The sequence below is a fragment of the Callorhinchus milii genome, unplaced genomic scaffold, assembly GCF_018977255.1.
Source record: "Callorhinchus milii isolate IMCB2004 unplaced genomic scaffold, IMCB_Cmil_1.0 Scaffold3, whole genome shotgun sequence".
NCBI classification, from domain to species: Eukaryota; Metazoa; Chordata; class Chondrichthyes; order Chimaeriformes; family Callorhinchidae; genus Callorhinchus; species Callorhinchus milii.
The window spans coordinates 45926921-45952730 of record NW_024704744.1 but is presented as its reverse complement, the minus strand read 5'-3'; the positions used below and the strand labels follow the sequence as shown (position 1 = coordinate 45952730).

General features: G+C 43.5%; 2 protein-coding genes across 4 annotated transcripts in view; one reads left to right on the top strand and one right to left on the bottom strand.

Annotated features, from left to right (window-relative positions):
• The window catches only part of eif2b4 (eukaryotic translation initiation factor 2B, subunit 4 delta), a 40698-nt gene extending 26713 nt beyond the window's left edge, over positions 1-13985 (bottom strand). Inside the window, exons 1-2 of one of the 2 annotated variants that reach the window (XM_007892978.2) lie at positions 13816-13985; positions 12930-12961 (exon numbers count right to left, since the gene is read on the bottom strand). In XM_007892978.2, the coding sequence (XP_007891169.1) occupies positions 12930-12961; positions 13816-13882 (99 nt within the window). In that variant the 5' untranslated portion in view covers positions 13883-13985. Of the gene's footprint in view, positions 1-12929; positions 12962-13262; positions 13419-13815 lie in introns of those variants that run through there. The other variant, XM_007892979.2, reaches the window with a different exon arrangement.
• A 2390-nt stretch (positions 13986-16375) lies between these two features.
• The window catches only part of snx17 (sorting nexin 17), a 42392-nt gene continuing 32957 nt past the window's right edge, over positions 16376-25810 (top strand). For both annotated transcript variants that reach the window (XM_042332982.1, XM_007892980.2), the window contains exon 1: positions 16376-16516. In XM_042332982.1, coding sequence (XP_042188916.1) covers positions 16457-16516 — 60 coding nt within the window. In that variant the 5' untranslated portion in view covers positions 16376-16456. The remainder of the gene's footprint in view (positions 16517-25810) is intronic.

The window sequence follows — 25810 nt, the reverse complement described above, 5'->3', positions numbered from 1 at the left end:
CCTACCAACCTGTAGTTCCCTCCACTCAGTGGGCGGACCTTCAACCACTCTGCCCCCCACCCCTCTCTGGAACTCTATCCCACAGTCCTTCTGCCTTACCCCCTCCCTTACCTCCTTCAAGACCCATCTCAAGACCCTCCTCTTCGACTGTACCTTCGATCAGCCTCTTTCCTCCCTGCCTCCACCCTCCCCGATCCCAACCTCCAGTTTGGGTCCAAAACACTGATTGTCCAGTGCCTTGGGACGTCCTTCTGACATGAAAGGTGCTATACAAATGTAATTTTGTTGTTGAGAGATGAATTATTATGTCTCGCACAAAGCAACACATTAAACAGGAGACAGAGCTCCACTAGCCAAAGTAGTTCATTTAAATCATGGGAGCATCTGGCAATCAGTACTAGGAATAAATAAAAATAATAAGCTTTTCATATCTTCTAGACATCTCAAAGCGCTTCACAGAATATACTGTAAAGTGAATTGATTGTATATTTTGTGGGCGAAATGCAGCAGCCAATTGCGCACAGCAATGTCCCACAAACAATCGTGGACTGAAGTGAACAATTTATTATTGTTTTTTTCTTAAGGGATTATTATCAAGCATGTGGAGTAACGAAACTTGCCCAAGGTTTTGCCCTGCCGGAAACTGAATCTAGGTCTCTTGCTTGCGAGGCAAGTGCTCAAACCACTGAGCTACAGGACTCCACAATAAACAATAAACATTGTGAATAAACAATCTATTACATCAGGGACAATCTTTTCCTCTTCATCACTGCTATCATGTACCCTTTTGATTTGGTACCCTGGGATGAACCATAGCATACAGTGTTCACATTCCCTTTTACACGACACTCTTTTCAACTGAATTATTTAAAGAAGCTTTATGTGTTACTTAGACAGCACTGGAGAATTGTTTATGTCATTCTGCCAGAAAGTGACACGTAACAAAATTAGTATTACAATCAGAATTGTTATGCAGCCAGACTTACCATTTAAGTATAGGCATTTTAAGCAGACTATAGATGGGTTGGGGCCATTTTCCTAGGACCTGAAATTCCAAACGTCCCTTACCTCAGTCTTCCTTTCTTGCTACGATCTAAAACCTTTTAAAACTTGGTATCGCACAACTTTCCAGTTGTCCATTTATCTCCTCATCCTTGGTGGTGTTCTGCATTATGAGCATTCTGATGTTTTTTCTTCGTGTTTTGCCCAGAAAAATACAGTCAATTCACTTTACAATATATTCCGTGAAGGGCTTTAAGACATCTAAACAATGTGATAAGGCCCGATATCAAATGCAAGATTATTATTATTCTCTCCTTGCTCCAGAGACAAAAGCCCAAACTGGGGAGCTTAAAAGGTCAAGTTTGGGACCTTAGTTTGGCAAATAGCTGCAGAATTTGGTACAAGAAACAGGCTACATTGGACAGGAATTAGTTGCAAAGTGCTTTTGAGACATTTTGACATGAAAAGGTGCAATAAAAATGCACAAATGCAAGTTCTTCTCTTCACATCTGATGCTGTCACTGCTAATGTTCTGCCATTTGGCCAGCAGTCGCATCTAATACGGCACCAGGGCTCACAAACTGACAAGAAAGGAGAACCTTGAATCACACCACTGCCAGTTCAATGCTGGCAAGAAAACTGCTGATTTACTGGCAATGATATTCTCTGGTTGCTCAGTGGTCTCGGCTTTTAAAATGCTTCTCCAATGTCTTCAGAGGAAACTACACGCAGGGGAATGAATTACATGCATGTTGTTTAATAATAATAATCCTTGCATTTGATGTAGCGCTTTTCACGTCTTCTCGACATCTCAAAGCGCTTCACAGAATAGACTGTAAAGTGAATTGACTGTATATTTGAGGGAGAAACACGGCAGCCAATTGAACACAGCAGTGTCCCACAAACAATCGTGGATTGAAAATGACCAATTTATTATTGTTTTCTTTTGGAGGGATTATTATTAGGCGTGTGGAGTAAGGAAACTTGTCCAAGGTTTCGCCCTGCCTGGGATTGAACCCAGGTGTCTCGCTTGCAAGGCGCATGCTCTAACCACTGAGCTACAGGACTCCACAGTGGACAGGACCAAGCATGAAGAAAGTATTGGGGAGACGAAACGCAGATTGGGTGACCGATTTGCTGAACACCTCTGTTCTGTTTGCAAGCTCAATCCTGAACTTCTGGTTTCTTACCACTTCAACTGTGCCTCCCACTCTGGCCTCTCCATCCACGGTCTCCTACACTGTTTCTATGAGCCACAACGCAAGCTCGAGGAATAGCACCTTATTTATCTGCTAGGGACCTCACAGACTATAACAGCTCACCTTCTCCCTTCCCCTCTTCTGTGACCATTACCACACCATCTTGGTCCCAGTCACACTTTTTCTCTCCCTGATCTGCCTGTTTTGTTGCAAGTGGTTAGAGCACTCGCTTTGAAAGCGAGAGACCTGAGTTCAATTCCAGGCAGGGCGAAACCTTGGTCAAGTTTCCTTACTCCACACGCCTAATAATAATCCCTCCAAAACCAAAAAATAATAATAAATTGGTCATTTTCAATCTACGACTGTTTGTGGGACATTGCTGTGCGCAATTGGCTGCCGCGTTCGCCCACAAATATACAGTCAATTCACTTTACAGTGTGTTCTGTGAAGCGCTTTGGGACGTCCTCCCGACGTGAAAAGCGCTATATCAAATGCAAGGATTATTATTAAGTTCTTTTTCCCCGCCCTTTTTGTTCTGCAGTATTAACATCTCGATTTCCCTGCTTTATTGTTATCCCCCCTTTGTTTTGCATCATTAACACCTATTTAACTCATTATTCTCTGTCCTCTACCTCATTTTCTCTTTTGTCTTCCTTGCCCTGTCTCCCCTTCTCTGTTAGCCCATAAAAGCCTCTCCCTCCCAACATGCTCCAGTTCTGACGAAGGGTCACGGACCCGAAATGATGTATCACCTTCCTTTCTTCATAGATGCTGCCTGACCTGCTGAGTGTTCCCATGACTTCTATTTTTGTTTTACAAAGAAATTATCATGTTTACAGCTTCAGCACACAAGGATAACCAGCTTGGGATCCACCCTGAGGCTTTATTATAATACATCACCCCTAGACACAGTGTCTACCAGATAAGGGATAGGGGCGTCCAAATTAATTTGTAAGGTTAAGACACTGGCACATTTCGAACTCCCACCCTGATATCATTTTAAACATTAGATATATTCGAGCAAAAGCTTGTTAGTTCGATTGAAAGCAGAAGAAGATACTTTTTCAATTGGTCGTAAAGATGTTGGGAACCTTTTAACATACTTAAAAATCCAACTCTGGATCCAACCTTTGCATGTGGGTGTGGGCCACTCAGACTGCAACAGGATTAAACAGATTTTACTAAAGTGCAATAACCTGGATAAATGCCAATTGCTCCATCAACAGAAAGAAGCAAAATACAATGTAGTACTGTTAGCGGCACTGTATCAAAGTAAATGGATTTAACAGCAAGGGAGCCAGTGTGCAGCATGTATTACATCCATAGTCCACCTTGGCCATGAGCCATTCTATTATATAACCTTCCAGTCCGTCTTTGGAAACACAGCACATTTTGTCCAAATTGGCTGCCACAACAAAAATAATATTGCCAATGTAAGACAACTTCGGATCATACTATACTGTACTTCACTGCTTTTTAACAAGCAAGTTCAGTAGCTGCACTAGCAATTCTAAAGAGAAGATGCATTGTGCACCCCTTTACAACACAGTACTCAGCAATCTCATGATATCCTTTCCAGTTTCTTACTTTTTTTCCCTCTTAAAAAAAACATTTGAAGACCCCCAAGTCACCAATTATTCCTCACGGTTCCCAAGCTTCCACTGCTCATGGTCCAGGACAGGTCCAAGGTTGAAAAGAATGAGAGAAAGAGAAAAATAATTCAGCAAGTTGTGGTTTGGCACTAATCCTGGGTGTTAAAAGCATTTAGATTCTATGAGTAAGGGGAGGCCGAGGATTTCCAGTCTTTTAAGTCTTGGAAAAGAGCAAGTTGAGAAAAGCAATTTTTCTCAATTTCATGACAAAGAATCAGCGAGGAGTAATTGCTTGCAGGATAGTATATTTGTAGTTTGGAGTTTTCCAGACAAATCAAAAATCTATATCTGACACACTCCGAAATGGAGATTTATTTAAAGGATGCTGATGTGCTTTGAATGTCAGTTTTCTCCCCTCTCCTGGCAACCATTCCAATTTCCTTTGTGAGATCTGACTAAATATGAAAAAATAATTTTCGCAGAAATCTCCACATACAAAGAGTGTGAAATACTGGATAAGGCTTCCTTCACTTTATCAAAAGTCCTTGTGATTTTAACCACGACATTTGTTTTTAATACATACCTGACACAAGTCTGCTGCACAAGAGGACTGAGTGCACTAAGATACAAAAATCCTATTCCCCTGCTGAGAGGAGAAATCAGAAATGAACAAGCCTCATTTCTGCTTTATCCAACAAGCCAAATAGTAGGGATTTTGTTTACATTAAATATGCTAATTTTTCACAAAAAAGTAGATATTCTCTACATAAAATAGTTGCAGTGATAGGCTTTGGATATCACTGTACTTGGTCCCAAAAGGCTATGCAGTACAATAATTTGTTTTCTATTTTAAGAGGTTACATGAGAAATCAAGGCCTGATTACATTTTGCTTCATCCAAAATTGACTGCCAAGTCCATTTGATCCAAATAGACAGCACTGCCAGTTCTAGTTGTCACGGAGCTCCATTCACGACTCAATGAGGTCTTTCACCTCAAACAGTTGTTTCAATTCAAACTTTCCTCACATTCGTATACAATAAATTCACCTAAGGAGACATTTCCGATGATTGAAAAATGGACCTTTCTCACACATGCCTTTGCCAGCCGGCCCTCAGGACCTAACAACTAATCCTTTATAGTTAACAGATTCCACACAGTCTCCTGGTACATTCCCAGTTTCAGAAAACAGTAATACAAGTCAAACCTGTTTTTAGCAACCCCTCAGGGACTGAACCAAAGTGGCCTTCATATAAGGCTGCCCTCTGAGTAACAGTTTGTTGATAGGGCCCGGACAGGTTTAAAAGAATTTCCTTGAGTCAAAAAATTCTGCTGGCCATAGTGTAGATTCCTGTTGGTCTCCCAGCACATTTACCAACTCTGTCTCATCGGTGAGGTGGGAAGCTGTGGGCATCGCGTAGGGTTCTCAGTGCTAGCGTGGGTAAATGCTTTTGGAGTCTAGTGGGAGTCGACGTGCAGGCCAGCACAAATTGATAATGCATTACTGGGAACTAAACTTGAAGTCACTTAAAACTAGCTATTAAAAGGGTGTAAAAGAGAGTGGCCACTGTTGCATGAAACAGGTGGGTGCTGACAAGACGTGGTTTATTATGGGAAATTGCTGCTGTGCGGAATTGGCTGCCGAGTTTCGCCCACAAAATATACGGTCAATTCACTTTACAGTCTATTCTGTGAAGCGCTTTGAGACGTCGAGAAGACATGAAAAGCGCTATATCAAATGCAAGGATTATTATTATAAATTAGGCGGGAGTGTTCCAGGACGGTTGTTAACAGCGGTGGCTGCTGAATAGAGGTAATTGCTTTAACAGATTTGATTGTATTAAAAGCTGACAGCATTTTTTCAATAAACCAAATAAGTTGATTTACAGTTGAGAGCAATTAAATAAACAGCCAGAATTGAGACCGGGAAAATTCAAGTCATAGATAAATCTTGCAAAGTAAAAAAATCTAAAAGCTGATTTGAAGTCATTATAATAATCCTTGCATTTGATACAGCGCTTTTCATGTCTTCTAGACGTCTCAAAGCGCTTCAAGAATATGCTGTAAAGTGAATTGACTGTATATTTGTGGGCAAAACCCAGCAGCCGATTGCGCACAGCAGTGTCCCACAAACAGTCGTGGATTGAAAATGACCAATTTATTATTATTTTGTTTTGGAGGGATTATTATTAGGTGTGTGGAGTAAGGAAACTTGCCCAAGGTTTCGCCCTCTGCCTGGAATTGAACCCAGATGTCTCGCTTGCAAGGCGAGTGCTCTAACCACTGAGTTAAAGGATTCCACAGTGCAAAATTCGAACAAATTGTAAATCTGCACAACTCGTTCAATCTTGCTAGTCTCTGTTGAACCAAAAAGCCTTGAGAGTAGTTTGTTTTTCTTCCAAAAACAGAACAGTAGACTAAACAATAAGAGAATTGGGCCATTTATATTTTAAAATTACTTCGATCATCATAGGCAAAAGTGGTTTCAAAATTTCCACTTTGAAGATGTTAATCTTCTTAACCACTTCCTGACAGTATGATTTAAACAAAGATTAAGCATGGAAGAGAGTGCAGAATATCACTAGGATTTTCGGACTTGCCCAGTTACCAACTCTTTTTTGCAAACTATGGGACGATCATACGCTAACATAGATTAACTAGAGTGAATCTTATTTAACCTTAACAGTACAACCACCCCAAAATTCCTTACGTTTCTGAGGGTGTAGACCACACTCAGTCATCATCAGATCTTCCACAGAGGCCATAGGATTTTGTCACCTCTCTCTCTCCCCTCTGGCACCTCCCACACTTGTCTGCTTATTAATGCTCTCCCATTGAGGTCTTCCTGTGCATGTCCTACTAAGTTGGTTTGGGAATTTTTACAGCTAGGGCCAATTCCATAATCTTCCAAGGATACAAATCACCTATATGACAAAGATATCCCGTGCACTGCGATTTAATCACTGACACACTTATCCCACTTCCTCCACTAGTCTCCATGCAGGTCAGTGTTAGTCACTCTCGCATTGCAAAAAAAACGCAGATAAGAGAGAAAAGGTGTGTCTGGGACCAAGATGATGCGGTAATGGTAATGGGGAAGGTGAGCTGCTATGGTCTGAAATTGTTGAAATCAATATTGAGGCAAGAGGGCTGTAAGCAGATAAATGAGCTTGAGCTGTGGCTCATTGGAACAGTGTAGGAGACCATGGATGGAGAGGTCAGAGTGCGAATGGGAGGGAGAGTTGAAATGTCAAGAAACCGGAAGCTCAGGGTTGTGTTTGCGGACAGAATGGAGGTGTTCAGCAAATCAGTGATCCAATCTGCGTTTGGTCTCCCCAGTGTAGAGGAGAGCACATCGTGAGCAGTGACTGCAGTAAACTACATTGGTGATAGTGCACTTAAATCATCGTCTCACTTGAAATCTGTGTTTGGAGCCCTGGACAGTGGTTTGGGAGGAGGTGAAAGGGCAGGTACTGCATCTCCTGTGCTGGCATGGGATGGTGCCGGGGGGAGGAGAAGAGCTGTTGGTGGTGATGGAGGAATGAACAAGGGAGTCACGGAGGGAACGGTTCCTTCAGAATGCTGAGAGGGGAGGGAAAGATATGTTTGGTGGTTGTATCACGCTGGAGGTGCTAGAAATGATGGGAGAATTTTTTTTTGGATGTTGAGGCTGGTGGGGTGGAAAGTGAGGACGAGGGGGATTCTATTACGGTTCTGGGAAAAGGAGGAAGAGGTGAGGGCAGCGTTGCGGGAAATAGGGCGGACACGGTCAAGGGCCCTGCCTACTACAGTGGATGGGAATCCTCAGTTGAGGAAAAAAGAAGATATTTCAGTTGCTCTGATGTGAAAGGTGGCATCGTCAGAGCAAATGCAGCGGAGGTGGAGGAACTGGGAAAAGGGAATGGAATCTTTACAGGAAGTGGGGTGGGAATAATAATAATAATCCTTGCATTTGATATAGCGCTTTTCACGTCGGGAGGACGTCCCAAAGCACTTCACAGAACACACTGTAACGTGAATTGACCGTATATTTGTGGGCAAACGCGGCAGTCAATTGCGCACAGCAATGTCCCACAAACAGTCGTAGATTGAAAATGACCAATTTATTATTGTTTTGGTTTTGGAGGGATTATTATTAGGCTCTGTGTGGAGTAAGGAAACTTGCCCAAGGTTTCGCCCTCTGCCTGGGATTGAACTCAGGTCTCTCACTTGCAAAGCGAGTGCTCTAACCACTGAGCTACAGGAAGAGGTGTAGTCCGGGTAGCTGTGGGAGTTGGTGAGCTTGTAAAAGATCTGTTTATAATTTATGCCCGAGATGGAAATAGTGAAGTCGAGGAAGGGAATGGAAGTCGGAGATGGACCATGTGAATGTTACGGAGGGGTGGAAGGTGGAAGCGAAATTGGTAAGCAGGAAGCAGCCCCAACACAGTGGTTGATATGCCTGAGGAACAGGTCAGGGAGCGGACCTGAGTAGGCCCGGAACAGAGAGCGTTCCAATAGGAATGGCTAAACCCATATAGCTAAACAAATGTGCAATTAACTGCACATTTGTTTAGCCATATGGGTCCCCAAAGCAGAAGTTGGATGTTGGACTCCATTGCCATTTGAAAATAAAACCTAAATAATAAATAATAATTCTTGCATTTGATATAGCGCCTTATCACGTCTTCGAGACATCTCAAAGAGCTTCACAGATATACTGTAAAGTGAATGGACTGTATATTTTTGTGGGCGAAACACAGCGGCCAATTGCACACAGCAGTGTCCCACAAACAGTTATGGATTGAGTAACCAATTTTATTATTAATTTTCAAGGAATTATTACCCCCGGAAAAGCAATCTGCCAATCGACTAACCGGGTTCCTACTTAATGCCAGGTAAACAGAGGCATGTGGAGTAAGGAAACTTGACCAACGTTTTACCCTGCTGGGTAAAATTGCTCGAACCACTAAGCTACAGGACGTCACCAGAACTCATTCCGATGTGCCTCTGGATTGAATCAGTGCTGGCCTGATCCTAAGAAAGCTTGTAAGATTTCAGACACGTTTAATGAAGTGGCCCACAAGCCACTTTTGGGGCTGCAAGAAGCGGCCCACAGAACACCCACATCAGTCCAAATCATTACCTTGTTGCCAGTAACTACTAAGCCGCGATACCCATGGCATGGCCATAAATAAAGAAAAATTCAATAAAGAAAAATGTATTTGGTTGGCCATCACTGCCATATACTATAGAAGAAATAAACAAAGCTCTCGTGGCCACTAAAAATGGAAAAGCTGCTGACAAGGATGCCATTTTCCCAACCTCCAGAATTTAGGACCAAAGAGCCAAGCATGGTTGGCAGACCTATTCACTACTGTACATTCAACAGGGAAGATCCCAAATAGCTGGTGTGAGGTGATAGTCATTGCCTTTCTCAAACCACCAAATGATGCCACCTGCTATCATCCAATATCACTCCTCGCCACAATTTTAAGTTAATGGAGAGGGTTTTACTGGCCTATCTCACCCTCATCTTGGAGGCCATTGTGGCAAATGAACAGGCTGGTTCCAGCCCGGAATGAAGTTGCTACGATCAGGTTCTCGCCATTACTGAGGCTGCTTTCCAACGGAATCTAAAAACCTGAATAGCGCTGATAGATTTATCCACTACCTTTGGCATGGTATGGAGATTTGAGCTGTTGCTCAAGACATCAAAGATCATCAAATGCGGTAGCACAAAGCGACTCCTGGCCACAATATTGAGCAACGATAGATATGACGTCCCTTTGAAAGGACAGATCAGCAAAGCACGCACCCTCAGTGATGGTCTACCTCAAGGATTTTTGCTGCCTCCTTCACTGTTGAACATATACATTGCTGACTTAACAGATACAATTTCGCACAAATTCAATTATGCTGATAAGACTGCTCTTGTGGCACAAGGCAAAGACTTTTCCAATGATGAAAGGCCATGAAAAAACAATTTGAAAGACGAGACCCATCTAAAGCGTTTAAAAAGACTTTTCAGAAGAACTCAATCAGAGGCTTCTGCTGGGGGAAGCTTTAACTTCATCCAACTCGAACATTGAATCAACTGAATTATATAATTATAAGAAAACCTGGATGATGGGACTCCTGCCTTAGATATATCCTTCGGCCTGTCCTATTCAACACGCTAGATGAAAAGATAGTTGAGGTAGTGACTGCTACTAAAGAAAAAGTAATTTGTTAAAAGACTGAATGAAGTGCCACACAATAAGGAGAGAAGGCATGGAATAAATGGACCATGATTTTTGTCCTTGAAAATTTTTGTGTGTCTGTGCGCACAAGAGTCTGTGTCCTGCTCGCTCCCTCTGTTCAGTGGGCTCCGGTATGCTACATATCTACCATCGGTGGCCGGTCTTTCTGCCTCTCTGCCCCCATACTCTGAAACTCCATCCCAGTCTCTTCGCCTCGCTTCTTCCCTTGCCTCCTTCAAGGCCAGTCTCAAAATCCTTCTCTTCGACCGTGCCTTTGGTCGCCCTCCCACCTCTCTGCCTTCCCTCACCCCTACCCTACCCCTCCCCCATGCTCGGGTCCCGACACCTGACTGTTCAGCGCTTTGGGACGTCCTCCCAACATGAAAGGCGCTCTATAAATGTAATTTTGTTTTTGTTATTGAAACAAGATGCACTACATTCCTGGGCAGAGTGATACAAACAAAAGTTAATAATAGCAAATGGGGCATTTAATTCACAGTCTCATGCTAAGGTACCAGCACAAGCATATGTTATGGTATCATTTAATTTAAACTCAGTATGACTTTTTTCCCATTAACCTCTAAAAGATTCTTATGTCTTCGCATGAATTAGCACATCTGTGTTTGAAAGCAGCAGTTACAGCTACAGATGGTGCATGAGAAATCTCTTTGATGACGGCCATTTAGTCTGGGTACAAGTTGGCTAATAGATATTTCTGTTTGAGAACACATCCATTCAACGTAATGTACACAGTAGATACAGGGTGTCTATCAATATCCTCTCTGAAGTCTCAGGATGGCAGCCCATCTTATCATTTGTAATAACTCAATCAAATTTGGTGATAAATACAGGAAAAAAGAGAACATTTTAATATAAATTCACAATATGACAATTTATCACTGTGACCACATACTCAAAAGCACAGGTATCAATGCTGGTATATGAATCAAATCTCATTAAATCTTGGGCCCCAAGCTCCCACCGCAGCAGCTATTCACTGGCCCATAGCCCTGGTGCAATTAACAATGTGCTGCAGTGCTGCCTAAGATACATTTTGGCTGATGGGAAGTTCAGGCAACCATTCAACCAGGAGAGTGATACTGATTCCTGTGCTAAAAGAAAAAAAAGCCAAAATCCAGGTCATCGGATTATGGCTAATTTTATTCATTGTTTGCTGCATATGCGCAAAGAAGGAACAGACTTTGGTGGGAACCTAATAATCCAGAAGTTTTTTTAAAAAAAGAACTAAAATAACGTAAAAACGATCATTCTGCTTTGCACAACAAAGTGACGACAATAGCAACCGAAATGTCAGTGAGTGGACTGGCTACGCATGTGTGCATTGAATGTGGCTCCACAGTGCAGCTATAACCACATTTACCCTATAATGAAGACCACTATACATTGTACATACCATATCAGAAAAGCACAGCTCCCATTTAAAATCAGGGACTAGAAACTGGGTAATTCCGGACCTATTTGATTAAAACGGTCGCCACTTATGTAACTACCTGATAAGCGAACAAACAAAAATAAAACCATTTTCTACTTGCATTATATTCTTATCTGCTCACTAAATATTTTAGCTGTTTCTTCCTGTTAATCATTTTTGTTTTTTTTCAACCCATGTTAAAACAATTCGCAGTACTTTCCTGCGTTATCGTTTTCTCTTAAAATATACCATGTTACAATCTTCTAGCGCAATTGGACTCATTGGAGTATAAATAACAGTACGGAAGAATTAGGCCAAATGGCCTGTTTCTAGGCATAAATCTATGCAAATTTCAAAAATACAAAAAATTGGACAACAGGATGTTACTATGAAGCATGCCAGCCTAATGATAACAGTCAGGAAACCAAATTGAAAATAATATGTCAGTGAGAACTTTGGTGCCTGACATGGCAGGCACGACATCAAATGGCTGGATAAAATAGAAAAGGATCACTTTATAGAAAGGAGATGCTCTAAACTTTCCAAGATGTCAGCTTGTCACAGTTGGTAACAATCAATTCTGAGACAGAAAGTTGTGGCTTCAAACACCATGTGAGGAACTGAGCTCTCAGTCTAAACTGACACTACATTGCAATACCAACAGTAAGAAAAGTCAACTGCATATTCACGTGTTTTAAAACAAATACTGTGAATAAGGCAATCTTCTTAATTGGGATATATATGCAAAAAGAGAAAAGTATGGACACGACATAATTTAGAGGTTAACAGTTGCTAAATATTGAATGTGTTAAAACAACACTATTGTGCTCATGCTGGGTCCAGTGGTACCAACAATAACTTGCATTTATATAGCCCCTTTCACATAGGGTAACATCTCAGAGCATTTTATTAGGAATGAAGTTGGATACTGCCATAGTTGGAGAGATGGGAATTCATGCAGGATTTAAAGATAGAGAGGAGGCAATGTGGAGTTGTAGAGAAAGCTAGTTTCAAAGGTTAGCAGATAGGAACTGAAGACCCAGCTGTGTGGAGAGGGCGGAGATGTGCAGCAAGCCTGAGATAGCTGAGCGGATGGGGCAAACAGAACAATAAGATATGAGGAGATTACCAGTTGCCAGGGAGTCAGTGGATTTATGGGTGAGGATCTTGAAACTGATACAGTGGAGACTGGCAAGGACTGAGATGATGGATGTATGGTGTGGCTGAAGATGCAGAGTTTGAATGGGTTGCAGCTTGTGGATGGTAGGAGCAAGAAGTGTGTAAGAACATAAGCAGCATGTGATGAAGTGTGATACGATGACTTTTAATGTCAGAGTGACAAGCTGGTGTCGAGTCAAATAATAAAAAAAATGATTTAAAACACTGAGCTTCTTTTCAATTGAAAGAAACAAAGGGCCTAAAAACAGGCTTTGTGTGCACCAGCAACAATGCAAGCAAAAATTAAAAAAACACATCAAAACCTACCCTTAGTTGAGTAATTTCTTTCACATCACCACCTAAAATGGAAACATACAGATGCACATTAGGATTCCAAACTGCATAGTAGGTTAAGATTATACAATTGCATATTAATTATCTCAAAAACAATGGCATTAATTCTGTAGGACCAAACAATTAACTATGCCTTAACTTCTCGCAATAATACCCTGGTCTTAGTTTGATAGAAAGCAATAAAATGAGAGAGGTCAGCACCGAGCCCCGGACAAGCGCGTTTCAATGGGAATTCAGAAACATATGTGGGGGTTAACAATTTGCTGAGAGCCATAGGTGAAAGGGTCAAAGGGGCCACACGCTGACCTTGCCCAGAGAACCAATGGCCGGCCTGCGGGTTAACATGGCAATTGGACAGGGACATTTTTTTTAAAAAAAAACATCAATATGAATGCAGTAAAACTGGATGTCTGTCCCGACTCGCGCTGCAGAGCAGGAACCTGAGCAATGAGCCACAACAACAACAAGAGGAGGGTGGAAAACGATGCACACGAACAGTGAGTGGGGTGGGAGGTCTGCTCCTCGCACGGCGACGCTCGTTGAAAACTACCTCAACAATAAAGGCCTCGGTTTTGCAAATAAAACCTGTGGGGGTTTGATGTGTTCGTGCAAAGGAAAATCCAGTCAAACAACCCCCACCCGACACACACACACACACACACGCACACACACACCCCCTCCAGCATGGTGGGGATTGCATCAACTTCCGGCGATGCAGCGGGCAGCCTGAGCCAGGCGGCGGCTGCCCCACGGCCGGGCCGGGCCGGGCCGGGGGTGGAGGAGGAGGATGTGCACCGAGCAGTGAGGCCGCCCCCCCCCCCCTCCGCCCCGCGAGCCGCGCGGTCAGTCAGAACCTCACCCGGAGCCGCGCCGCCGCCGCCGCCGCCGCTCGCGCTGTTCGCACGCGCTCCGTCCGCTCCTGACATTCTCGTGGGCTGTGTGGCCCTGCGCCTGCGCGAAGCTTCCCGGCCAAGGAGCCTGACAGCCACCTCTGTGCATCGCTCTCTTCCCCCCCTCCACCACCCACACACACCCACACACACACTTTAGCCTCCACACAGCACAGCCGCACCACAGCGCGTGCGGGTTTTTTTTTATTGTTCGACCCCTAACGATCCTCGCACTCGAAATTGGGCTTCTCGCCTCCGGGCGATGTCTCCGAACGCTTCTTGGGATCCTGTGACGTGACCGCCTAATGTACAGCCGTGTACAGCCCTGCGGCCAATCTGCGCGTGGCCATGTCCCGCGAGCGGCCAACAAAATCAACGATCAGTTTTGTTTGGGGGATTGTCGGACAGGACATCAGGAGAAACTTCGTATAGTTACATGTGATTTTTAACGACAAACCACCTGAACAGGCAGTCGGCACCTCAATTTAATGCCTCATCCACAAGACAGCGCCTGCAACAATGCAGCATACCACCAGCACTGCACCTGAATACCAGCCTGGACTATTTCATCTCCAAATTCTGAGGTGGGACTTGAACCCACAACAACAAATTGCATTTATGTAGCGCTTTTCGTGTCAAGAAGATGTCCTAACGTGCTGGACAATGAAAGGTTTGCACCCGAGCTGCGAGGTGAGTTCAGAGAGGGGTGGAGGGTCACACACATACTGAGACCAATTATTGGGACCAGAGTATTCTCAGTATTCTTTCCTCAAAAAATCAAGACAAAGACACAATCATTGTAAATCGTATAGCTTTATTCTTCTTCTGTGAATCAATATTTTTCAAATATTTTTAAAAATTCTATGCATTGTTTGTTCATTGAAGTGATTGGAATTGTCAAATTTCAAACTTCATACAACTTTTAATACTTGAATTCCTTTTTTTAATCACATGTAATCAGTGTTTAAAATATATATATATATATCTGCCACAACATTTAGCAGTGAATAAATATTAATACTGTATCAATACTACAAAAATATTTCTTTAAAATAATCCAAATAATCTTGTAAAGAGCGACAAAAATGACAATTCTACTAATGATATAGTATTACACATGAAAAAAAGAGTAATGTAAAGTATGGAAAGTAGCATGCAACTAAACACTTCCAGCAATTAACGCACCCACAACAATGCATTAACTATGAGTTCAAAGTTGTGGTTTGAACCGATAACCTTCTGACTCAGGAGGAACAGCAGAACCAACTGACGAAAACTAACTTTCCACAGTCTTTAAGCATTTTCTGTTTTTTTTCTAAGATTATCAGCATTTCTTTTAACTGTGAGCACAGTTGCACAAATGTACACCCAATAAAGAAACCAAACTTTCTTTCTCCTGCTCCTTATTTCACTCCTGATTTTCTCCTCCTCCATCTCCTGTCTTTCTTTTCCTCCTCATGAGTCCAACTACACCAATCACCATCCCCACAAAAAATGGGGATCTATAATCATAACATAATCCTTGCATTTGATATAGAGCCTTATCACGTCTTCAACAACACAACAAAATTACATTTGTATAGCGCCTTTCACGTCGGGAAGACGTCCCAAGGCGCTGGACAATCAGTGTTTGGGCCCGAACTGTGGGTGGGGATTGGGCCCCGGCGCCCCCACACGGTGGGGTTGATCGAGAGGAGATGCAACGACTTGAGGAGAGGGAGAGAAGAGCACTGGGAGGCCGGTGGGGCAAACCGCCCACCCATCAGAATTGGACTTTATCTAAACATCCGAAATATTGTCTGCATTTGTGTGTTGGAAATTCGTGTAAAGTATTATTTAAAGCGGCGGTTTATGTGTTACAGAAACAGTTTGGCCCATTCTCTCCCCCCCCCCCTCTCTCTCTGAAATTTGGTCCCGCCTGAGCTTCCTCTCAATGGTCTCACGTGGAGCAAACCACCGCGCTGTCTGAGGGAAGGGGGGAATTACCTCAGCCTCGCTGGGACTGGGCCAAATTACGAACCCCCCAATGAATGATGACAATGTTTCTTTCAAAAAATCTCTGACGCAATTAGTCCTTCTGAGGAATCGATCGGACGAGAGCAGCTGATCGATGCTCTTCTCCCCCTCCGCTCCTCCCCCCCCACACGGTCTCCCGCTTTGGTGGCGCCGAGTCTGCTCTGTCAAGATGGTGGCGCGAGGCCGAGAAGTTGTCGCTGCTCGAACTTAGTCTGGAACTTTCCACAGACACAGAGAGTTGGACGCACCGCGCGGTGAGGGCGGGAGAGGGAGAGGCGGAGACACGGGGACAGGGGGAGGAGGTGACTGAGAGGGGGAGTGAAACACACACACACACACACACACAGAGAGTGACCCACTGACTGAGGGTCAGAGAGCGATAGGTGGGGGAGTCTGTGAGACACTGAGAGACGGACGGACGGACGGACGGAGAGAGAGGGCGAGAGTGACAGTGAGAGTCACGGACCGCCCCCCCCCCGCCGTGGGTCAGACACAGAGACCCCCTCTGCCCTCCTTTCCCCATCAGTGAGCGCCAGACGCGGGCCCCGGGCGGCCCTCTCTCTCTCTGCGGTCAGTGCGGCGCCGGCGGCCGCCATGCATTTCTCCATCCCCGAGACCGAGGTGCAGAGCGGAGACAACGGCTCTACGTACGTGGTGAGTGAAGGGCCCGGAGGGGGAGGGGGGACGACGACGAGGGGCCCCAGTGGCCGTTTGAGGGGCCCGGGGAGAGAGGGGCAGTGGCCGTTTGAGGGGCCCAGTGGCCGTTTGAGGGGCCCGGGGAGAGAGGGGCAGTGGCCGTTTGAGGGGCCCGGGGAGAGAGGGGCAGTGGCCGTTTGAGGGGCCCGGGGAGAGAGGGGCAGTGGCCGTTTGAGGGGCCCGGGGAGAGAGGGGCCCAGTGGCCGTTTGAGGGGCCCGGGGAGAGAGGGGCCCAGTGGCCGTTTGAGGGCCCCGGGATGGCCGGGTTTGAGAGTGAGCGGTGTGAGGGCTGTGGGGGTGAAGTGAGGACGGGTCTGGGTGTGCGGTGGGTGGGGGGGAACGTGCGGCCCCGGAGGCGGAGTGGGGGCGATCGCCATTTGGACTGTCACTTTTCGCGTTGAAACTCCGTTGAATTCGCATCTGATCACATTTTTTGCCGAGCGGTCCTGGTTGAAGGTATCCGGCCCCGGTGATGCCGCACTGCTTTTACTGTTTCTGTTGGGTTTTTTTTAAAAAAAAGTCCGGTTTGTGACCATGTAAGTTGAGACATGTTTCACAACTGCAAACAAGTTCACCCCCGCACGTGACTTTGGCTCTTGTGAAACAAGGAATGATTGCAATTATTTAAGGTAATAATATTTCCGACCCCAAATGACTGCAGCACAACATCGTTATCTGCAAAAAGCTTCAATGTATTTAACAGAAAATGTGACGCATACACGAGGGAAAAGGAATAGAGAAACGTATGAGGGAAGTCGGAGGGGGGAGAGCTTGTGTGGGGTATAAACAGTCGGAGGGGGGAGAGCTTGTGTGGGGTATAAACAATTGATAAACTAGTTGGGCTAAATATCTTATTACTCAATGTGATTATCTATATAGTTTCCACTTTCAGAAATCCTGTGTTTTTGAATTCCCCAGTGCTTCAATGAGCTTTTAAACTGTCTGCTTGGATATGCATACAGTCGTAGCAACGATCACATGCTCTTCCCTCTCAATCCCTCTGCGTTTCCCCTTCTCTCCCCTCTTTCCAAGTCCCGCCTGAAAACTTTTCTCTTCGACTGTGCTTACGGGCCCCACCCCGCTCAGATTCCGGCTCTGCCACTATTAAGCACTCTGAGATGCTGCCCTGCTTGGAGGGCACTACGTAAGTGCAAGTTGTTGTTATTGATCTTCCCTTACAATTGTTTTACTCTCTAGTGAAGCAACAAGGTGCTCTAACTCACTGGCTGCATTTGGCTATATAATAAACTTTGCATTCTTTATGTCCACCCAACTGTATTCTCTGCCTCCACCCTTGACTCCAGGATCACTGCTGTGCTGACAGAGTGTTTGTCAGACATCAAGTCCTGGATGAGAGCCAACTTTCTTCAGTTGAATGTCAACAAAATTGATTGGCTCTCGTCAGCGCCTCCACACCTCAGGTGCTGACAGCATCACTGTCCATGGTTGCACACTCCACCTTACAAACCAGTCCAGAACCTTGGTGTCTTGTTTGACCTTCAACTATCCTTTCTACCCCACATCTGTGCCATGACCTGCTCTACCTTCCCCCACCTCCGCAACATCGCCCGGCTCTGCTACTGTCTCGCATCTCAGACCCCCGAAGCCCTCATACACGCTTTCATTACGTCGAGGCTTGACTATGCAAACTCCTTGCTTTTCGGCCTCCCCAACTCCTCCCTCCATAGGCTGCAGATCATCCAGAACTCTGCAGCCTGTGTCATCACCCGCACCAGGCTCCATGACCCTATCACCTCCATTCTCGCCTGACTTCCCATCACACAGAGGATACAGTTCAAGATCCTGGTCCTCACCTCCATGGTCTTGCTCCCCCCTATTTCTGCAACCTCCTAACACCTTACCATGCTGCCTGCTCCCTCCACTCAACGAGCTCCGGCCTGCTTCATGTCCCCCGCCTCGTTCGCACCACCATTGGCGAGCAGGCCTTCTGCCACACTGCCCCTGCTCTCTGGAATTCCATCCTGCAAGACCTCTGCCTTGCCCCCTCCCTTGCCGATTTCAAGACCCATCTCAAGACCCTCTTCTTCGACCGTGCCTTCAGTCACCCTCCTACCCCATGCCTGCCCTCCACCCTCCCCAATCCCGACTCACAGTTCGGGTCCAAAGTGACAGTCCAGCACCTTAGGATGTCCTCCCGACATGAAAGGCACTATACAAATGCAATTGTGTTGTTGCTATTGTCCACCTAACTCTGCTTGAATAAATGTTAAAAAATTTTAACACAATAAGCGAACCTAGAAGCATTGACTGGTTACTGGAATGCAGGGTTCTTCCCATTTGGCTCCTGTTAACCCTACAAGCCAAAACACTCACGAGGAGAATGGGCTAGCTGGGCAAGAAGTGTCAGCTTGTCAGATGCTCTCAATGCGAAGTCACATGGTTTTAGTTAATCAAACTCCAGTGGTACCCTCATGCACATTCTGGATTCCAAGCCTTGCGCCTTATAATCTACAGAAATAGATAAGTAGTGTAAGTACATCGAGGAAGAGAGTTTGTATTTCTTTTGAGACATAGAGACATTTCAGTGCATAGGTGGTTTAAATATTGTATCTGGGTTGAATATTTTCAAGCCTGGTGATGATTTTTTGAATGTCAGACACTTGGCTTACCAAAAAAACTGTCCCTGTGCATATGGAGGAATATATATTTATAGTATTTCTACAATTGAAATGGTTTTTGAATTTCAAGTGTTGAATGCAGGAATATGCCATTTGGCCTGTCAACATTGTTCTGGCACTTTCTTGTGTAAACCTAAACAGCTATTCATATCTGCAGATAACCTACATATTTTGAATTGAAGTGGGCAGGGAGATGGAGCTCATTATCTACTTTCCCAATTCAACCAGTTGATAAGATTACAGGCAATCCAAAATTCCATTGTTTAAAAGATGAAAATGGAGCAAAATCTAAAGGGCAACTTTTGTAAAAGTATCTCAGCACAATTCTTGTGTTGAATTTAAGGCTTGAATTGCAGTGAAATACCTTGAACTAGGATCTTTGCAATGAATGTTCCAGGAATTAACAAGCTTCACAAGTTCATTTCTAATAATTGTATTGCCTGAAGTTTAAGTAACAACATAGCCATTTTTGTTGTTCGATAATAAAGAGAAATTGTGTTAATAGGGTAAAAATGGCAAGTGGATATTTGGAATATATTTTTGATCGGTTCAGAGTGATGTGTTTTGCATTCAATTCAGTACATGCAAGAAACCACTGAAAGTAGTAAATGCTCTTCGCAAAGACAAGATTGCAAAGCAGCTAGATAATACTTTTGTCTTAGATGCCAAACTGTTGGAGTGGTATTTTGTTAACTTGAGCTCATTTCACTCTTTTTAAATAACACTTGAATAGTTGGAAAAATGCATCTTCCTTCAGCCAATCTGCTTCTAAATCACAAGTTCCCAAACACACCACAGTTTGAAAATTGCTATTCTAAATGCTAGTGTTACAAACTGGAACTTCTCAAGTCGTCAAACTGGTTTTCAATAGTAATTTTATTGCCTACAATTGAAACTACTGAAAATGCATAGATGGTTCAATTTTAGATCCTGTGAAATTGTAATTAAAAACTGTAAATGTTTATGAAAGCAATATTTAAATTCTGACCCATTTTATTTTAACATTTATACTTTGATCTCTAAAATTAAATTTTCTGATTTTTCTTTGAAAATTCAAATATCACTGACCTTTTCATTTATCTGACACAGTAGTGCAGCTAGATTCTTCATTGAAACAAAGAAAGTTGAGTCACCTGATAATAATAATAATAATCCTTGCATTTGATATAGTGCTTTTCATGTCTTCTAGACATCACAAAGCGCTTCACAGAATAGACTGTAAAGTGAATTGTCTGTATATTTGTGGGCGAAACACGGCAGCCAATTGCGCACAGCAGTGTCCCACAAACAGTCGTGGATTGAGAATGACCAATTTATTATTGTTTTGGAGGGATTATTATTAGGCTCTGTGTGGAGTAAGGAAACTTGCCCAAGGTTTCACCATCTTAAAAGGAGTGAATTGCAGGAGTATAGAAAAGTACAGGTAAATGAGACGAGAAGGGTTTCTCTTTAAAAGAGCGAGCACAGAAGAATAATTTGTTTCTGTGGTGTAAATTTCTATGGTTCAATAAATAGTTCAGCTATAGATTATCCATTGTCTGTTCTAATGGAATTGAGACATTAGTTTTGAGTTTGAGAGGTTCTTAAAAAAGCTTGTACATTTTGAGAAAAAGTAGGCAATCTAATATAACCCAACTGTGTTTCTTTTTTTAAAAAAGTTGAAATAGTAGTAGGGCACTTAATAGAGCAAAATGGTAATTATTTGCATTTGATCTTAAGCCTTTTCATGTCATCAGTGTCTTAGTGTTTCACAGAATTTTTTTGTAAAGTGAAGCGACTGTTTATTTGTACGAACTTTCAGCGACTTCCAATTCCCGATCTCTAGAAAGACTGCTGCTTGAAAATGAATATGTTTAGGTGCCAGTCGAGGCAGGATTGAGCTCACATGTAATATACACACCCTCTCTTACAGTTAAACGTCTTGTTGACACTTGCTGATACATGAAAACAGCCATTTTGATGAGGTAAAAGAAGCCAGCTGGCAAGTGTGGAGCCATACTTTAGCATGAGTCACACCCTGAGTGAGGGAATTAGAGAAAATGTGCAAAACAAAACCCATACGTGCAACACTATCTAATTTGGATACACTCAGTATGATTATGGGTTTCCGCATGTGTCAGCTTAGTAGGGATAGTGACAGTATTGGGGTAAATGAAACTGTAATATCCCTTCTAATTGCATAATATCAACAAATCAAAACACTTTAAATTTTATATGTGAAGTGTAGTGACTGTATTTGTCGTGAAAGTAGCAGCCACTTTGCACACAGCATTGTCCTACAAACAGCAATGAACTGAGTATTTTTTGAATGGGTGGGAGGAGAGGGATTATCTGAGGATCCCAGGAGAAACTCCCTTCTCTTCAAGCTGTGATTTTTAACATCCACCTGATTAGGTAGACAGAATCTTGGATTAACATCTCATCCGAAGCATGACATCTCTGACAATTCAATGCTTCATCACTGGACTGTGAGCTCAATCATGGAGCTTGAATCCATAACACTTAGGCAAGAATGCTACCAACTAAGCCATGCCAACGCCCAAGTTGTAGACCTGAGAAGGTAAAATAGTGAACATCATTACTTGCATTTAATATATACCTCATTTGGAAAAGTGCTTTAAGTACTGCACTATATATTATTTTGTAAGCAAACCAGCCAGAAATCCGCCTCAGCAATCTCTCACAAATTGAAATGTGATGAATGAACTTATTATTGCAAAGAGTTCAATTGAACATTCAGTGGATTTCTTGTTGGAATTGTGTAGTACTTTATCTTTTGCATTTTTGTGTAATTCTTATCAGTGGGTTGGCTGCAACTGATAGCACCAAATGATTAACCTTGTGGAGTACTTAGAAAAAACTGAGTTTAGTTTAGATTTCTAGATTCAGTATGTTGATTCAGTTTGTCTGTATTGAGACAACTAAATTATTGTCCTGTTTTTGGTATAGTATCTGATATGAAAGTTACAGATTCAACCAATATTTTGTGTAAAATATGTGCCTTCAGCTCCCCTCTCGACTCTCTTCCTCCTCCTCGCTCCCTCCCTTCCCTCCCCTCACCCTGACCATTTCCCCCCTCCTCTCTCCCTCCCTTCCCTCCCCTCACCCTGACCATTTCCCCCTCCTCTCTCCCTCCCTTCCCTCCCCTCACCCTGACCATTTCCCCCCTGCTCGGGTCATGACCCAACTGTGCAGCGCCTTGGGACGTCCTCCTGACGTGAAAGGCGCTCTATAAATGGAATCTTGTTGTTGTTGTTGTAAAGGGTTAAGTATAAAGGGTTGGTATTTCAGTAATTTGAGCTTTCACAGACCAAATACTTCTCTTGTATTTTGCAATGCCATGTTTTTGGTGTTGCCTCTCATTGATGAACTTTGTGTTGACAGAGCAAATTATCATATTTGCCAAGTCATTTGTATTTCAGGTTTTCCTTGCACTTAAATTTCAATGTTCTTTGATATAGACTAGCCGATGGTTTACTGGAAAACGTTTTTTTAACCTCAAACCAATACAGTATTGCTTGCCTGCTTCAATCATGGTGTCTCGTGTAAAAGTTTCTCATTATGTCTTTATTCAGACAACTAACCATCTGATATTTTGTTTAACTCAATCCATCCAGTTTCAAGACAAAACATTTTTAAGGTACCAAAATATTTTGCGTTACCACATTCCTTAGTGATTGAACACAGACTTCAATGTTAGAAGTGTTTAAAGCTTTAGTATAAAATAACTAGACAGTGGTTAAAGTTAGGATGCTGCATTGGATTAAGAAATAGCTTAATGTTGTATGAAAGGATGAGGTTAAATTGGTTAAAAGGCTTTCTTCATGAAAACTTCAATTTTGCAAAGAATTGAGATCTACCTGATCAGTTCGTAATTATACTAAGTCACATTACAACAACAACAATAACTTGCACTTACATAGCTCCCTCTTAGCAGGGTAGCGTCTCAGAGTGCCTTTGGTTTCCCTCCCACCTCTCCGCCTTCCCTCACCCCTACACCACCCCTCCCCCATGCTCGGGCCCCGCCGCGTGACGTCCTCCCAAAGTGAAAGGCACTCTATAAATGTAATTTCGTTATTGTTAACAGTGGGGGTGCCTGACTCAAAGCCGGGGACGGATGGAGGGATGCGGGAGGTGACGATAAACTCTGTTGAAAAGGAAGGTTTTCAGGTGGGACTTGGAAAAAGGGGAGGGAGGGGTTAAGTTGGAGGGATTGAGGGAGAATGTTCCAGAATTTTGGGGTGTAGAGGCTGAATACATGACCTCCAATGGTAGAGCGGAGAGCGCGAGGGACAAGCAGGAGACCAGTGCCAGTCGAGTGGAGGTGGCGGGTGGTCGAGTGAGGAGGTCGGAGAAGTAGGGAGAAGCCAGGGAATGAAGGGATTTGCTATATAAGTGCAAGTTGTTGTTTAAAAGGTTGATCCACACAATTAGGGCCCATGGAATTAAGGAGAATATATTAGCATGGATTGAAGAATGGCTAACGGGAAGAAAATAAAGAGTAGAGATAAACGGGTCCTTCTCAGATTGGTGGGATGTGACTAGTGGAGTGCCTCAAGGATCAGTGCCTGGGCCTCAACTATTTACAATCTACATCAACGATCCAGATGAGGACATCAAACTTAATATATCCAAATTCGCGGACGACACTAAACGAGGAGGGACAGTAAACACCGAGGATGACATTAAAAAAATGCAATGAGATATAGATAGTCTAGGTGAGTGGGCAAATAGGTGGCAGATGAAGTATAATGCAGGGAAGTGTGAAGTCAGCCACCTAGGTGGCAAAAACAGTAGAGCAGATTATTTTTTTTAGAAGGGGAGAGGCTAGATAGTGTTAACGTTCAGAGGGACTTGGGTGTCCTTGTACACCAGTCACAACAAGTTAATTTGCAGGTATAGCAAACAATTAGGAAGGCTAACGATATGTTAGCATTTGTTACAAAAGAGTTAGAATATAAGAGTAGGGAATTCTTGCTGCAACTGTATAGAGCCCTGGTGAGACCGCACCTGGAGTATTGTGTGCAGTTTGGGTTTCCTTATTTAAGAAAGGATGTACTCGCCTTGGAAGGGGTACAACGTAGATTCACCAGGTTGGTACCTGGGATGAGGGGGATGAGTCATGAGGATAGGTTGAGCAATTTAGGCCTATATTCTCTAGAATATAGAAGAATGAGAGTTGATCTTATAGAAACATAAGATTATTAAGGGGCATGACAGAATAGATAGTGGGAAACTTTTTCCCCTGATTGGAAAAACTATAACCAGGGGTCACAGAATTAAAATTAGGGGTAAGCCCTTTCGCGCTGAGTTGAGGAAAAACTTCTTCACTCAGTGGGTAGTGAATTTATGGAATTCTCTACCCCAAAAGGCTGTAGATGCTCAGTCCTCGAACATATTTAAGATTGAGATTAATAGATTTCTTGTGGCTAAAGGGATATCGGGATAAGGCGGGTAGGTAGAGTTAGAATAGATCAGCCATGATCTTATTGAATGGCGGGGCAGGCTCGAGGGGCCGAATGGCCTACTCCTGCTCCTAATTCTTATGTTCTTATGTTTTTTCACGTCAGGAGAATATCCAAGGCGCTGGACAATCAGTCTTTCGGACCCAAACTGGGGGTCAGGATCGGGGAGAGTGGAGGGCAAGGGGGGAAGGAGGGTGATCGAAGGCACGGTCGAAGAGGAGGGTCTTGAGACTGGTCTTGAAGGAGGCAAAGGAACGGGAAAGGCGGAGGGACTCCAGGATGGAGTTCCAAAGGGTGAGGGCAGAGTAGCTGAAGGCAGGAACCATGGAGAAGGCGGTATGGATGGTCTGGGTAGGGTGGAAGGGGACATGGGGTGGGTGGGGGAGAACGATGCAGCCAAGCGTATGTTTTCAATCTTTTGAGAAGTCTAGGACCTGTTCACACTTGGAGTTTGATGTGAGGATAGAGGGAGCTTGAGGGGGTGCACGGAGGAGGTGATGGATGGTGGAAGATAACTCTTACGGCTTGATTGTTTTTCAAAATAGCTATCTAATGCCCTTGAATTTTCTAACACAATCTACCTCTTGTCCCCTTTGCATATTCACTCTTTGTAAAGTAGTTCAATCTAAATTTTCAACTTGATTATTTCAAGTTTAAGTCTTGTCATAGGAGACAACATTATTAGCATTGTAGTCTATATTGTTTAGGTTCTTGAATACTGTACTTGAGTAAAATTTCTCCCCATGAGTCGTCTTCTTCAGCTTGAATACTTCCAACTTCTGTAACATCTTGTAATTTAGCTACCTCAATTTAGTTATAGGGTCTAATGCAATGTGTTCATGCTGCAATTAGATGAGCTCCAGGTGGAGCTGGACTATTACTCTCTACAAGTGTTTTGTGACACTATTTTAATTTGCCAATTAGATAATGCATTACTTGAAAGCTGAACAGGTAGATTGTGGATGTATGGATCTTCTCAACTTGAAACTATTTTACTCGAGCCATGACAATCCCATGTTTGGAATTTCTCAATTCTGTATAGTACTCTCGTTTTGAGACACAATCCTGCATGAAAGGTGCTACTTAAATAACTGCTTGTTTTCCTGGTTTTAACCTTGAATCTTATGGTTCTGAGATTCATGGTTCGC